Source organism: Hylaeus volcanicus, unplaced genomic scaffold, assembly GCF_026283585.1.
Source record: "Hylaeus volcanicus isolate JK05 unplaced genomic scaffold, UHH_iyHylVolc1.0_haploid 12237, whole genome shotgun sequence".
Classification (NCBI taxonomy): domain Eukaryota; kingdom Metazoa; phylum Arthropoda; class Insecta; order Hymenoptera; family Colletidae; genus Hylaeus; species Hylaeus volcanicus.
The window spans coordinates 33,948-46,358 of NW_026533172.1; the positions used below are offsets into that span (position 1 = coordinate 33,948).

Consider the following 12,411-nt stretch of genomic DNA (forward strand, 5'->3'; position numbering starts at 1 on the left):
GTCCTACAAACACCGAAATAAAGAAAAAAGAAGCAAACGAGACAGTCTTGGTATAAAATAGTAAGGAAACTTACGCAGCAACACGACAAAGGCAAACATCACAAATAATTCTCGTATAATTCTGAAACATACGTTGATTATAAAGGGAAATATTTATACTATGGGTTGAACAGAATGCCCAAGGATACTTTGCATTACACACTTTCATATATCATCCAACCTCACTCACCCGTTACCTCAGTGTAAAACAAATAAATAGTTGGTTTCTACTAAAATATAAGTCGATATCTTCTACAGTTATATGGATAATATAACTAATATGTAAAGGGTTAAACAGAAGTTTTATTTGAAATGTTTTTTTTCAATAAACAAGCATATTATAAAAAAACAGTGTAAATGAATTTTCAAAAATTTTTTTCAAGTATAAAAAAATTACTTTATATAAATTTATCATGGAATTTAAACTCAATGGATTATCAAAAATTAATTTTTTCTCAATATTTTATTTCTTAAGTTATTTTTTTAAGCCTCATACAGTATTAGAACTTTGAAATACTACAACATGAAATAATGTCTTCTAATGACGTAAAAACATAAGCAAGAAAGCCAAAACAACACTTGTACATGCGCGTCATCACCACGTCTATGCGTTTCAAAGTCTTGTTGATTAACAAAAATAATTCTTTTTAGTAAGCCCTATTTTTATGTTGCTTTAAAACACGGCAGGAAAAGAAACCATATAAAGGTTTGCTTTAATGTTGTTTCTTTTTTACTTAAACAAAGGTGATTTGTCTTTTTTTCCATGTAATCTGAACTACAGTTTGCAATTTATATGTCAATATAAAATTTAAAGCAATTGTTTGTCGGATAGTAGAGTGACTGGCAGGAAATCACACCGCCCAACTACTCATGAACTGCATAAATTAATATTAAAAAAGTAGCAGATTACTTCCTTTAGTCTATCTGTATAAAAGATTATTTCAGTAGATGTTTCTCGAGCAATTTGGTAAAGATCCAGGTTGTTAACACACGTGAATGAAAAAATTTCAGTTATGTGCCGATTCGCTTCCATGTCGCTAATGCCCTTGTCCATACTTGATTTCATTTTAAATAAAGTTGTCCTGGGCTAAATTTTTCACTTTTAAGAATATTTTTATAAAAAAATTTATTCATATTGCGACGATTTGTTACTGATGTTCCATGCTTTAAAAAAAATGTTTAATGACGTACACAATGGATGAACGAACTGAATTTTTGTTTTGAAGAATACATAATAGAATTTATTTTCATTATTTCAATCTCAGAAAAAGAGTTGAATGCTGTATGGCAACTGTGTTTCAATGCGATCGAGTGTTTTTTTTTTTTCTTTGGAAGCGAGGATATTTCTTGAATAAATCTTAATTTTTGGAAAAACCAGTGCTTAAAAAGACATCTTGAATGGTTTCTGTTTGAATAAAAAGTATTATGATTTATTTTGCACGGACCCAGAATAACTTGTTGGAAAAGTTGGAATAGCCCATATAGCATTATCTGCACCATCATTCTTTTTGGTTTTCAATTCTGGTACCAAAAAAAAATTTATTGAAGTCTAATTTAATTGATTGTCTCCATTTTCACAAGTTTAAGATTAAGCCATAGCTAGGATCATTTTTACTAATACGTTCTACGTATGTAAAATAACATATTAAAAAGTGATTAAAGTTATTAGTATTTGAAAACACTTTGTCTTATACAAAAAAATAGCATATTGTTTGGAATAGAGTAAAAAAAAAAAATTTTTTTGGAGCAGAATAACAAAACTATTTTAAATTTTCACGTGTATCGCTAAATTTTGTTTTTTGCAGAGCAGACAGGTCCATTTTTATATTTTCTTAATTTCACGACAATTACGGTTTTTTTCATTTAAATTTTATATAAAGATTATGAAGTTTTGGTAAAATACATAAAGCAATGTAGCTTTGAGATTCGGAGTGAGTTTCTCTTATCAAATGATAGAAAGGGCGTACAGTCAGAGATAGTGAGTAGTTTTAAACTGTAACGGAACTGTTCATATCATTTAGTATTTTCCTCAAGTTATACGCAAATAATTTGAATTATGAGCTCTGAAAAGATTTCTCGTGCTGTTACGGTTTATAGTGAAAGTCCCTGTAAAGATAAGAGGAGTTTTATGTATATACTTACGGAAAATAAGTCAGTTTTTTATATAAGAAATGAATCATAACAACATCGAAAACCAATAATTGAGTTACGAATACCCAAAGTTTGATTAAATTCAAACAAATAGAATACTTTTTAATTTGTTTTTTATATCCACTACACAAAGTTTATAAGCAAAATGGATTATATTCAGTAACTGACGAAAACCATTTTGTTATAGTCCCTGCGTCTATATCTTTTTGGGTTTATCGACTAGCTTTTAGAATTCATTCAAATTTTTTGCCTTGGAGTCTATTGGGGATTCGATCATAAACACTCTCTTGTTCTTTCTGTGCCCAAGGTTGTCTTTAAGGAAAACTCTGTATGTTCCAAATATGCATATCGTTAAAAAACTTTTATTCCTTTGAATTTTTTTTTTTAAATGAAGCTAAACTTTTTCTTTAAATTTACCTCCTATCCCTAACATCTATTTGAATCTTTACTACTAATACATTAACTGTTGTTATGTTTTTACACAAATTTGCTCTGTTGTTGTCTCTGATGCAAGGGTGGTATAAAGTGCAAATTCAGCGAAACCACATCCGATCACAGTAATAAGTTTTTTCTAATATATCTTTGCATGAATTTTTTTTTTAATAAGTTTTTAGTATATTCTGAACTACGTATTGAAACAATAATTTAGCTTATATCAAATAAGTAAAGATTAATCTTTAAAACTTTCTTTTGTAATATTATTTAAGAAAAAAATTCTTTTCGGAGCTACTGTCGTTTTTTTTTATATAAAAAATGAAGAACTAGATGTTAGCATATTTCACGTTATGTAAGAAGTCACATAACATTTAAGTTTGATGTAATTCTTTATAAAATCACATTAAGACCTTATTATATAAAAAAAAGAATATTCTCATGTTTTTTTTTGTCCTACTTTGTATATAAATATTATTTCACATTAGTATTTCTTAAGCTGATCAGTTATAATAAATGACCCAGACTATAATATGTTGGTGTGTGAAATAAAAGACGTAACGGTACTTCTTAACAAAACACTTGTTCTATAAATTATTACTAACAGTTCCCGAATTTGTTTGACGGTTAGAAAAAAAAAGTGAAATTTGTCAAAAACTGAGTTTCAATTTTTTTTTTTTAAACCGTTCTTATTAAAACTTCCTATACTTATCTTGAATAAGTTTTGTTGGAATTTGCTTTTTGAAAAAAAAAGTATTTTTATTTCGATAAAGAATTGTAGTAGAACTGCTTTTCTTTTTTTTTAATTTAAACGAAGTAAACAAAATATTTGTATTTCATAAATTACAATTTGAGATTGTTTAAATTAAGCTTGTTAAAAGGAAATCTACATGTTATTACAAACGTATTGGACGTTTTCACTTTTTTTAAAACTAAATTCAATATATTGTAATAAAATTTGTTCTATTCTTTTTTTAAAGTTACACTACCAAATAAGTGATTAAAAGTACTTTAAACACTTTCAGAATTGGTGAAAATATTATACTTCATTTTTAGGAGGTACAATTTCATAGTTTGTGCCCATTACCACTTCAAAAAATTAATGCAAAAAGGGCTGCTTCGGGAATTGAACCCGAGACCTCTCGCACCCAAAGCGAGAATCATACCACTAGACCAAGCAGCCACACAATAACTCGTATTCTTTTATTGCTTAGATGTGCTATAACAAATTAATTATCTGTCATAAAAAAATTGTTACTAAAAAAATTTTTTTGTGCATGATATTTTTTTTTAACAAATATCTCGTGAATGTCAAAAGCTCCTCTCATTATTGTATCATAGTATTTTGATAGTTCTTACTTTTTCTTTGTCGTTATTACACAATAAATCTGTTTATCTACAAAAAAAATCGCCGTACTCTGCCATATAAGCGTCATTCCTACGTTTTTCACAAAATCGTTGAGATAAATAGTTCCACCGTATAGTGCATAAGTGCAAAAGTGAAAATCAATAAATAAATCATAGTCTGTTTAATTCGTGATATAAAAAGATGTATTTCTATGAACTACTGTTGTAATTAAAAAATAAACAAAGGCATAAAGGAAACTAATTAAGACATTATCACGTAAGTAAAAAAGTGTAGTTGTTTTTAAAATTTGGTATAATTAATGAATAAATGAAAAATAATCGTTTAAATAAATTTTCTAAATGTTGTTTATTAGTACATCAACGACTTACATATTATTAGCTTTCTTATACCAATGTTTGTTTACTTTCGTTAAACATAAATTTATGATGTCCACACCACTATGAGGGCATCTAAGGATTGACGTTTTTTTGACACTAACATTTTAAAAACAAAAATATTAACATTGTAATTATAACTATGATAATAAAAAAAATGTTAGGATACTTTTAAATTAATTACTTTTAAAAAGCAACAAGTATAACAATTTTTAAAAATTTAATAGATTATCATTCTGCAAATATGTAATACCTAAGTATGAATGTCCTGATAGTAAGTAATAGAATTCTTAATCGACGAATTTTTAAGCTTTTTTAAAAAAACTAACGGATTGATGTTGTAATAGAGTTGAACAATGAGAAAAAACTTTTTTTCAAATTTTTATTTCCTCTATGTTTTTAATTCAAAACCTTCAATAGTCTTAATTTTCATATGATATTAATTGGTAAATTCAAAGCTTATTAGTATGTTTCATTACGTTTATGCATAGTCAGCATTTTTAATTATAACTTGTTAAACGACACTCTGACTTAGAGTGTTGTTTATACATACTAAGTGCTTCAAAAAAAATGAAACGCGAATTTCTAGGTTCTGGTATATAATTTACAACACGCAGACCGAGAGAAATGTTTTAACTGAAACATTAAAACGGTATTCTTACAGGTTTTACGGGAAATATAGTTGAATGGCATTTAAACAAACAAATATTATAAGGTGATAATTTTTTTGTAAAAAAAAAAGAAAAAAGCTAAATGTTTTCTATTCTAACATTTTCAAATTTCTAATTCAAAGAAAAAATTAATTTTTTTTTAAAATAAAAAATACTTTTTTCATAATAAAATTATAAAATGAAACCAATCCTAATGATTTTATACCTGAAGTGATTTTTGTATGAGTCTGATTCAACTTACGGAAACGGAGTTTAATCTGGCTTTTTATTTTCTGGTTTTGTTAGATTTATATTTACATTAACTATCTAGATAAGTTGTTGATAAATTTTTTTTTTATTGGCGCTAATGATATAAGGTTATTATACAAAAAATAGTGAATTATATTTTAAATGTAAAAAACAACCTAGTGACATACATTGACACGAGTAGGTAAGAATCATTCTTAAAACGGAGTTGATTAAAAAAAAAGGCTTCCTTGTAGTATAAATATAGTAAACTGAAAATGTAAGTATATACTTCATAGCATGGTATACTGAATAGCTTACCAACACACAATCAAAAATGTTTATATAAATTATCAAAAATAAAAAATATAATGATTCACATTTCCTAAAAAAATTATTTGGTTGAGAGGTATATTTCTTACGACCATCAAAAAAAGCGTTTCATTTTTTTCAAGTTGTTGATGCAATCACACCATCTATCTCTCTCTGTAGTACTGTAAAACAGCAGTTTTTTTATTTTTCTAGAAACAGCCAATATTTTGAAATAGATTTTTTATTTTAGTAAAGGAATTTCAAACAAACACATATGATTACTGCGGTAAATAAGGTTTTAAGCATTTTCAGTAGCAAAAAATAAGGAAAATTTAATGCAGTCAACAAACATGCTTGTAATACGGATTAAAAAGATTAAATCTTTTACTCAATGGGTTTTCGCTTTAGAGTAGCGTAGTATAATATATTTGCTTGAAGTCAAAATGAAGAATCTCAATGTTTCTGTAGTTCCGATAAAGTTGCACAAAAATTATCACAATGTAATTAGTTTTAATCTGTATAAGAATCGGAATTGAAAGGAGAAACCACCTCAAAAGTTATCTCGTATTGTTACTGTTAATATTCGTTCACTTAGTACGAGTTGTTGTCCTAAAGAAATTCTTTCCCTTGGTTTGAAATACGCGTCCATCTACTAGCCGGGTACCAATTCTTGAGCTACTGATAGTCTTGCAGTATTAATCTATGGTTATAGCATATAATTTTTGTTTACGAAATCGTATTAAATATTTCCTTTTATACTGCATAACAGAACGGTTAGAACAAAAAAGAAATTCTGTGTAAGGTTTCACAAGAAAGTTTCACTGGTATATGTTTATTACTATGCTAGATAGTACTATGCAATAATACTTTTTACTCGTATTATGGTGTAATTAATAGCTTTATGTTACTGAAGATATGTATAAGTTTGACGTACACAAGTATAATTTGAGTCACTTGTTTAAAACTAATTATTTTGGAGCTTTTTACCTTTGACATTTTGGGGGTCCCTTTGTATTCATAAGTAGAAATATAGAACACTGGGAAATGTTGATAAGAAATGCACAGTTTTAGTTCGAAACCCATGTTCACAAGAATCGTGGACTAAACGGATATTTTTCGCGGGTTTCGAATCCGTCCATCAGTATCATTCTCATTCATAAAAACAGTCTGAATTTAACAAGTTTGTTTTGGAAATAACATATTCTTAATTTCAACTCGTAGCTTGATCTTTTTTATTGATGGTTTCAACTGAAAACAAGCTTTTGTCAAATTTAACAAACACCAAATTTTTAATTGGGTTTTCTTAAAGTCAATTAATTTTTATAAAATAAAAGAGTTGTATTATTGACCTGACAAGGGAAATTATACAATTAAAAAGGCAGAGTTTCAGTAAAAACATTTAACGGAAAAGTACTCTTTTTATTTGCATCTTCTAACTTATAAAATAATTGATGAAGCCTTTTTTTTTTCAACGTCATGACGAAAGAATAATAAGTGGGGTCTTTTTTTTTTTTTTTTTCAAAAAGCAAAGACAAATACTTTTGATAAAAAATCAGAATAAAATACGTTAAACATTAAAAATTAAAAAAAAAAAACCATTCGCCAGGTCGTACATTTCAAAGCGCTTTTTCATCAAGTTTAACAATATAATATATTGACGATACTTATCTTAAACCTTCAGTTGAAATCGCAAATAAACTAACGACTTTATAATTTTTCTTTGATCAAAAATGTTATTATCATATAAGGTCTCATGATAATATTAACTATTCTATAAGAACTTATTCAGTTTCGTTTATACATTTTTTTGGTTTAAAATCGGATGCTTTTATATTTTATACAAAATTTTGACACGAGTTGCCATAAGTTTAGAATGGTTTTAAATAATGGAGTTAAAAAAAAAATTTTATGAGTCAGAAATTGAAGACACCGTTATTATTGTGTAAAGTGCCTTGCATTACCTACCAATTATGTCGCTAGGCAGTTTTTTGGTGATCCATCATGTAAAAGTAATTTTTTAATATTCAATTACTCAATTAAAGCATATAAGAAAAAGAAATAATTAATAAAATTATGAAAATTGTATTGTACTGGAGAATATTTGAATGATCCTTTATAATTTAATTTTTTTAATTGTATTGAACCATTTTACTGCGTGTGACAAAAGCGCTATAGCATCAATATTTATATAAACATGAAAAGTAAGTGGCACACAATAATAAAGAAAATATTTTTTCATACAGTTTGTTAACAAGAGAAATGGTATAATGATGAGTACATTGTGGTATTCTGATCATAATTAGCATTCGTGTTCAGCACAGAAATAGATTTTTAAGTGTATAACGTTTGCATAACGAAAAAAAAAATTGAAACGTTATAAGCTATACTTGTTCTTTATGTTTTATGCCATTAATACAATTAATGATGAAAAAAATAACAAGAATTAAATAATAATCTCTGATTTATAAAAAAAAAAACAACTTTTGAAATAACATGAAAAATTTTTAGTAGTGCCATGTAGTAAACTAATTATGAAAATAGTACACTAGTTATTTTAAAATATTTTTTGTCATTTTAAAGTCCAGCTAAATTCACGCTATTTGTTCTCTGTAACGCATGCAGTACTTTAACCTAAAAGTTCAACATTATTATTGAAATCCTACATTTTAAAACGTGAAATTTGTTCAACAAGTAACTTTAAATGATTTTGTATCTTGGTAAATGGTTATAAATATAGTATTTTTTTGCTGCACCCCTATAAAAGGTACTTTAACGTTTTTAAAACGTTTTAGTTCAAATTCTTCATGTTTCGATCTTGCGATTTCAAATAACTGGTATAAACGTATGTAATTGTGATCACGTTTTTACAATTCAACTAGAACAGAAAAAGTATATATATAGTTTCTTTTAACAAAATATATTTTTTAATATTTCTTTATGGTATTTTAAAATTTGAGGACAAAATAAGGAGTACTATGTTAAAAAGAACTGATTATTTTTTTTCTCTTGTTACCATTATTTTGTTGTCAAAAATGTTTCTATGTTAATCTGTGTATTAATTAAGGTTACTCGAAGCATGAACTCAAGTAACGTCGAAAATATGCTCAGTCTTTCAACAACCGTGCATGGATTTGAATCTCAACGTGGCCAGTTAATGCTTTCAGATGAAGAACATGCCATTTTAACTAAATTTCTAGAACCATACGGCTTTTGTTTTGTCTTAGAACCAACATTATTTAAGGGAATTAAACGGCGTAAAACAGCGGACAATTGTTGTAGTATGTCCGTTTCACATTATCCGAAACTATCTAAGAGAGTTTCAACATCTTTAATTGTTTTTAAAGATAATAAAAACCGTAAAAGGATAAGTGGTGATTCTTCAAAGTTAATAGAAGCAAATAATTTGTCTCCGTCACCTAATAAATTTGAAACAAACAACTCTAGTGTTATATTACAAGCGATTAAAGATTCTGCAAATGATTCACGCAATACTAAGGTCATTAACGACACTGATTTCAGCAGTGCACCCTCACGTAGTGATAGTCGTATTTCTCATTCAACCCGTGCAACACGTCGGTGTCGTCGTGAAGTTTTAACAGGGGATTGGGTGGATGCTTGCTTAGAAGTTATAGATATTCTGGAACAAAAACCCGCTTGTCAATGGTTTATTTCTTCTGCTAACTCAAATTCTCAATGTCTTAACGATTATTTAACAAATTTTTCGTGTCCTATGGATTTTCGTAAGCCCTTATGAAATACAAAAAAAAATGTACCTGACTTATTAAACGTTATTAGAAACAATTCGTCAAAAATTGATACATCGAATGTACACACATCCTTTCAGATGGCAAGAAGATGTTCGTACAATTTTTTATAATACATTCACGTAATGAATCAGGGGTAATTATTAAAAATTGAATTATTTTTTTTTCAGAAATTACAAGCAAGGTAATCTTTTATGGAGTAACGCTTGCTATCTTGCTGGATTATTTGAGCGTTTGTGTCGTGTAAGTTTTTTTAAATGCTTTGTCATCTAAAAAAAGTGTATGCGTTCAAGCGTATCATTTTTTTTTCCTCCTTAGGAAAAAGAAGGTGTTAATCCTTACGCAGTCTATTCTTTTTCGTCCAATAATAAGAGTTATAAAGAGAGTGCAGTCATTTTCCCGGTGACATTAAGTAATTCCAGAATTAGTGATCTCAGTTCAACGTCAACAAATAGTGCAACTCGATTATCGAGCACATGTAATGTTTCGAGAATGACTTTAGGATCTGTTAGTAATATGTTTTCTAAATCCAACAAAATTGTGTTGGAAGCATCCAAATTACGAGAACTTTTGCAAAAAGCTGCGAATGTTTCACAACAACCGTTATGTAAAGACACGCATGATTTTAATAAAATCAATAAATCTTATTACGATAATTCGCTTAATGGTCTTCGTACAAATAATGAAGCTACGCATCAGTCCTCTCAACGATCTCGATCTAGTTTAAACTATTCATTACAATCGTACTCTCCTTCTGGTAATTTTGTATATAAACTCCGCTGCCTGTAATTTCGTTTTTTTTTTTCTTTCATGCGTTTTCAGTCAAAAAAAATTCTTCATTTAACAACAAAGCTGATTCACATCATCTGCCTCCGCCTACTTTACCATCTCCACCAACCCCCCCTCTTATTACGACAATGGTACCTGGTGATAAAATTCCTAGTATTTTGCACCAACGGCTTCTTTCATCGCAATTTCGTCAACTTGATATACATTTACGTCATGCAGTATGTTTCGCTTTATGACAACATTGATTGATGGTCAATAAAAAAATTGATTTTTTTTAGGCTTTACAACTAGTTAAAGATGAACTTGGAATTGATCCTATTGTAGCGGCTCAGGACGTTAATTTTAAATTGGATTTGGAAATTTTGAGTTTTTTAAAGCAAAAACAATTATTAACATATTTGCGCACCCTGAATATGTTTCAACGTAAAAAGAGTGAAGAAGGTTATACACCGACGTTGGTCACTCAGTTGAAACTTTCAACCTCTCCACAGCCAAAAAATATTCCCAACAAAGTGTCTCAACTGACTGCTCCGGAAGCGTTACCGACAGTGTCTGCAACATGCACTAACATGAAAAAAATTTCTTTAAAAATATCAGGTGAAAAGCTTTTGAATATCAAAAATAGACTCTTTTGTTAGTAAGCTATATTTTCCATGTTATTCTATAAAACTTACCAACTGGTATACTTTCCTTGCTATAGTAATTTTTTTTCTGATCAAGTAAAAAGAATTTTTTGACATTGAAATCTGTTTTTACTCCTTTCTAATGTCTATAAAAATACTGTGTTGCGTTCCCTTTTTGGAACAAATCTAATGAGTTGAAATTTTCTCGAAAGTTTCTGCTGTATACTCTTTTCGTAAAAAAACTTTCTGTTTTTCCAAAATTGTTACTATAGAGTTTTATTCCTTTTACAATATTTTTGTCAGACGAGAACTTGAATGAACAAGCAGCTGCGCCGCCTTCTGCATCGCGACCTACAATGTTCGTCCCAACATCTCGAAAACACAATGACGATGTAGAGTCATCGTCGTCAACCTCAACTTTTTCGTCTTCAATCAGTTCCCAAGACGACGATTTGTGCACTACTAATTCCTCGTCAAATGACTTTAGTGATGCCGACCAAGCGGAACCATCGACATGCGTAACACCTCCTATAAATACCTTATTACCTGATTCACCTTCCGGAAAGTACGCATCATTCTTTAATGATTCCTTTCAAAAAAAAACAAATTTTTCTAATAATCTACCCGTTCTAAAAGTGTGCCAAGACACCACAGGTATACATTATTAGGCTTCTACGACGTTGACTATGGCAAGCGTTGCTTTGTAATAATCCTGCAGTATGTTATTCATCTCCTAGTTTTCCAGATGTGGAAAACACAAACTTTTCTCAACCAACAATCGAGGGGTAATTATTTTTTTAATTTGCGACTTGATACAAAATCACATATTTTGAACGTGCTGTGTTTAAAAAAATAGTTCCAATGTTTCTATCATAACATCATCTGCTTATAACCCTTCTATAGCCGAAGAAAATGACACATCAAAAAATCTTTATGATTATAATTTTGTTTCAAATGTATCGCCATCAACATCTGAACCAACATCGCATAGAAGCCCTTTAGGAAAAACAACTTTTAGAGGTAATTATCTTGTGCTTTGTTTGTTTTGTTCTTTGCTAGTAAAGGTGAATAAAGCAAAAGTTACAAATCGTTTACTATTTTTTTTTTTGTTAAAAGGTAAAACAAGTGAGCTAGACGATTGGAATTCAGATGAATTTGAGTACACGCCAAAAACAAATCAGGAAAACGATGCTCCTGAATCATTTACGGTTACGGAAGGTGGCAAGTGGTCACAAACGTTACCTACAGGGAAGCTTTCTTCTTCTTGGGGAGAATGGAAAGCCAAAATAATTCAACAAAGAATTCAAATAAGAATTGGTGATGTAGAACACCATGTAAACGACATAATACTATTTTGAGTACAAGGCTTTTATTTATTTTTTTTTGCTCATAGGACTTGCTAGGCTCAGGTGATCATGAAAAAGAGCGTGCCGCTGAGTTAGCGGATGCACAAATATAATCGTGGCATTTTACTTGATGCGCTTACAAACATTATAGTTTTTTTTACTAGCAAAAAAAAGAATTCAACCTTTTTTATTAAATAATTGTATAGAATTGATTTTCCACAAGAGATGAATCTTGTATTTTATATACTGATAATTTTGAACGTAGATACATACACCTGGTTTTATAACTATTGAGCTTTCTTTTTTCTTCTTTTTC

The 12,411-nt window shown here is 28.9% G+C and overlaps 1 protein-coding gene, 1 long non-coding RNA gene and 1 other non-coding gene across 3 annotated transcripts; 1 reads left to right on the forward strand and 2 right to left on the reverse strand.

The window, feature by feature from the left end:
* Window positions 1-3,733: 3,733 nt before the first annotated feature.
* Trnap-ugg (transfer RNA proline (anticodon UGG)) lies at window positions 3,734-3,805 on the reverse strand. The gene has a single exon. It is a non-coding gene; the product is annotated as a tRNA-Pro (tRNA).
* Window positions 3,806-5,028: 1,223 nt separating this feature from the next.
* LOC128884132 (uncharacterized) lies at window positions 5,029-5,738 on the reverse strand. The gene is made up of 3 exons (XR_008459248.1): window positions 5,583-5,738; window positions 5,453-5,533; window positions 5,029-5,379 (listed from the first exon to the last, which is right to left on the reverse strand). It is a non-coding gene; the product is annotated as an uncharacterized LOC128884132 (long non-coding RNA).
* Window positions 5,739-8,285: 2,547 nt separating this feature from the next.
* On the forward strand, window positions 8,286-12,387 carry LOC128883833 (uncharacterized). Its single transcript, XM_054136618.1, has 11 exons — window positions 8,286-9,313; window positions 9,369-9,459; window positions 9,508-9,580; window positions 9,656-10,094; window positions 10,160-10,344; window positions 10,405-10,723; window positions 11,053-11,403; window positions 11,468-11,534; window positions 11,606-11,769; window positions 11,866-12,083; window positions 12,143-12,387. Exons 1-11 carry the CDS (start codon window positions 8,614-8,616, stop codon window positions 12,206-12,208), a joined length of 2,673 nt encoding a protein of 890 aa, XP_053992593.1. The 5' UTR covers window positions 8,286-8,613; the 3' UTR covers window positions 12,209-12,387.
* The last annotated feature ends 24 nt before the right edge of the window (window positions 12,388-12,411 follow it).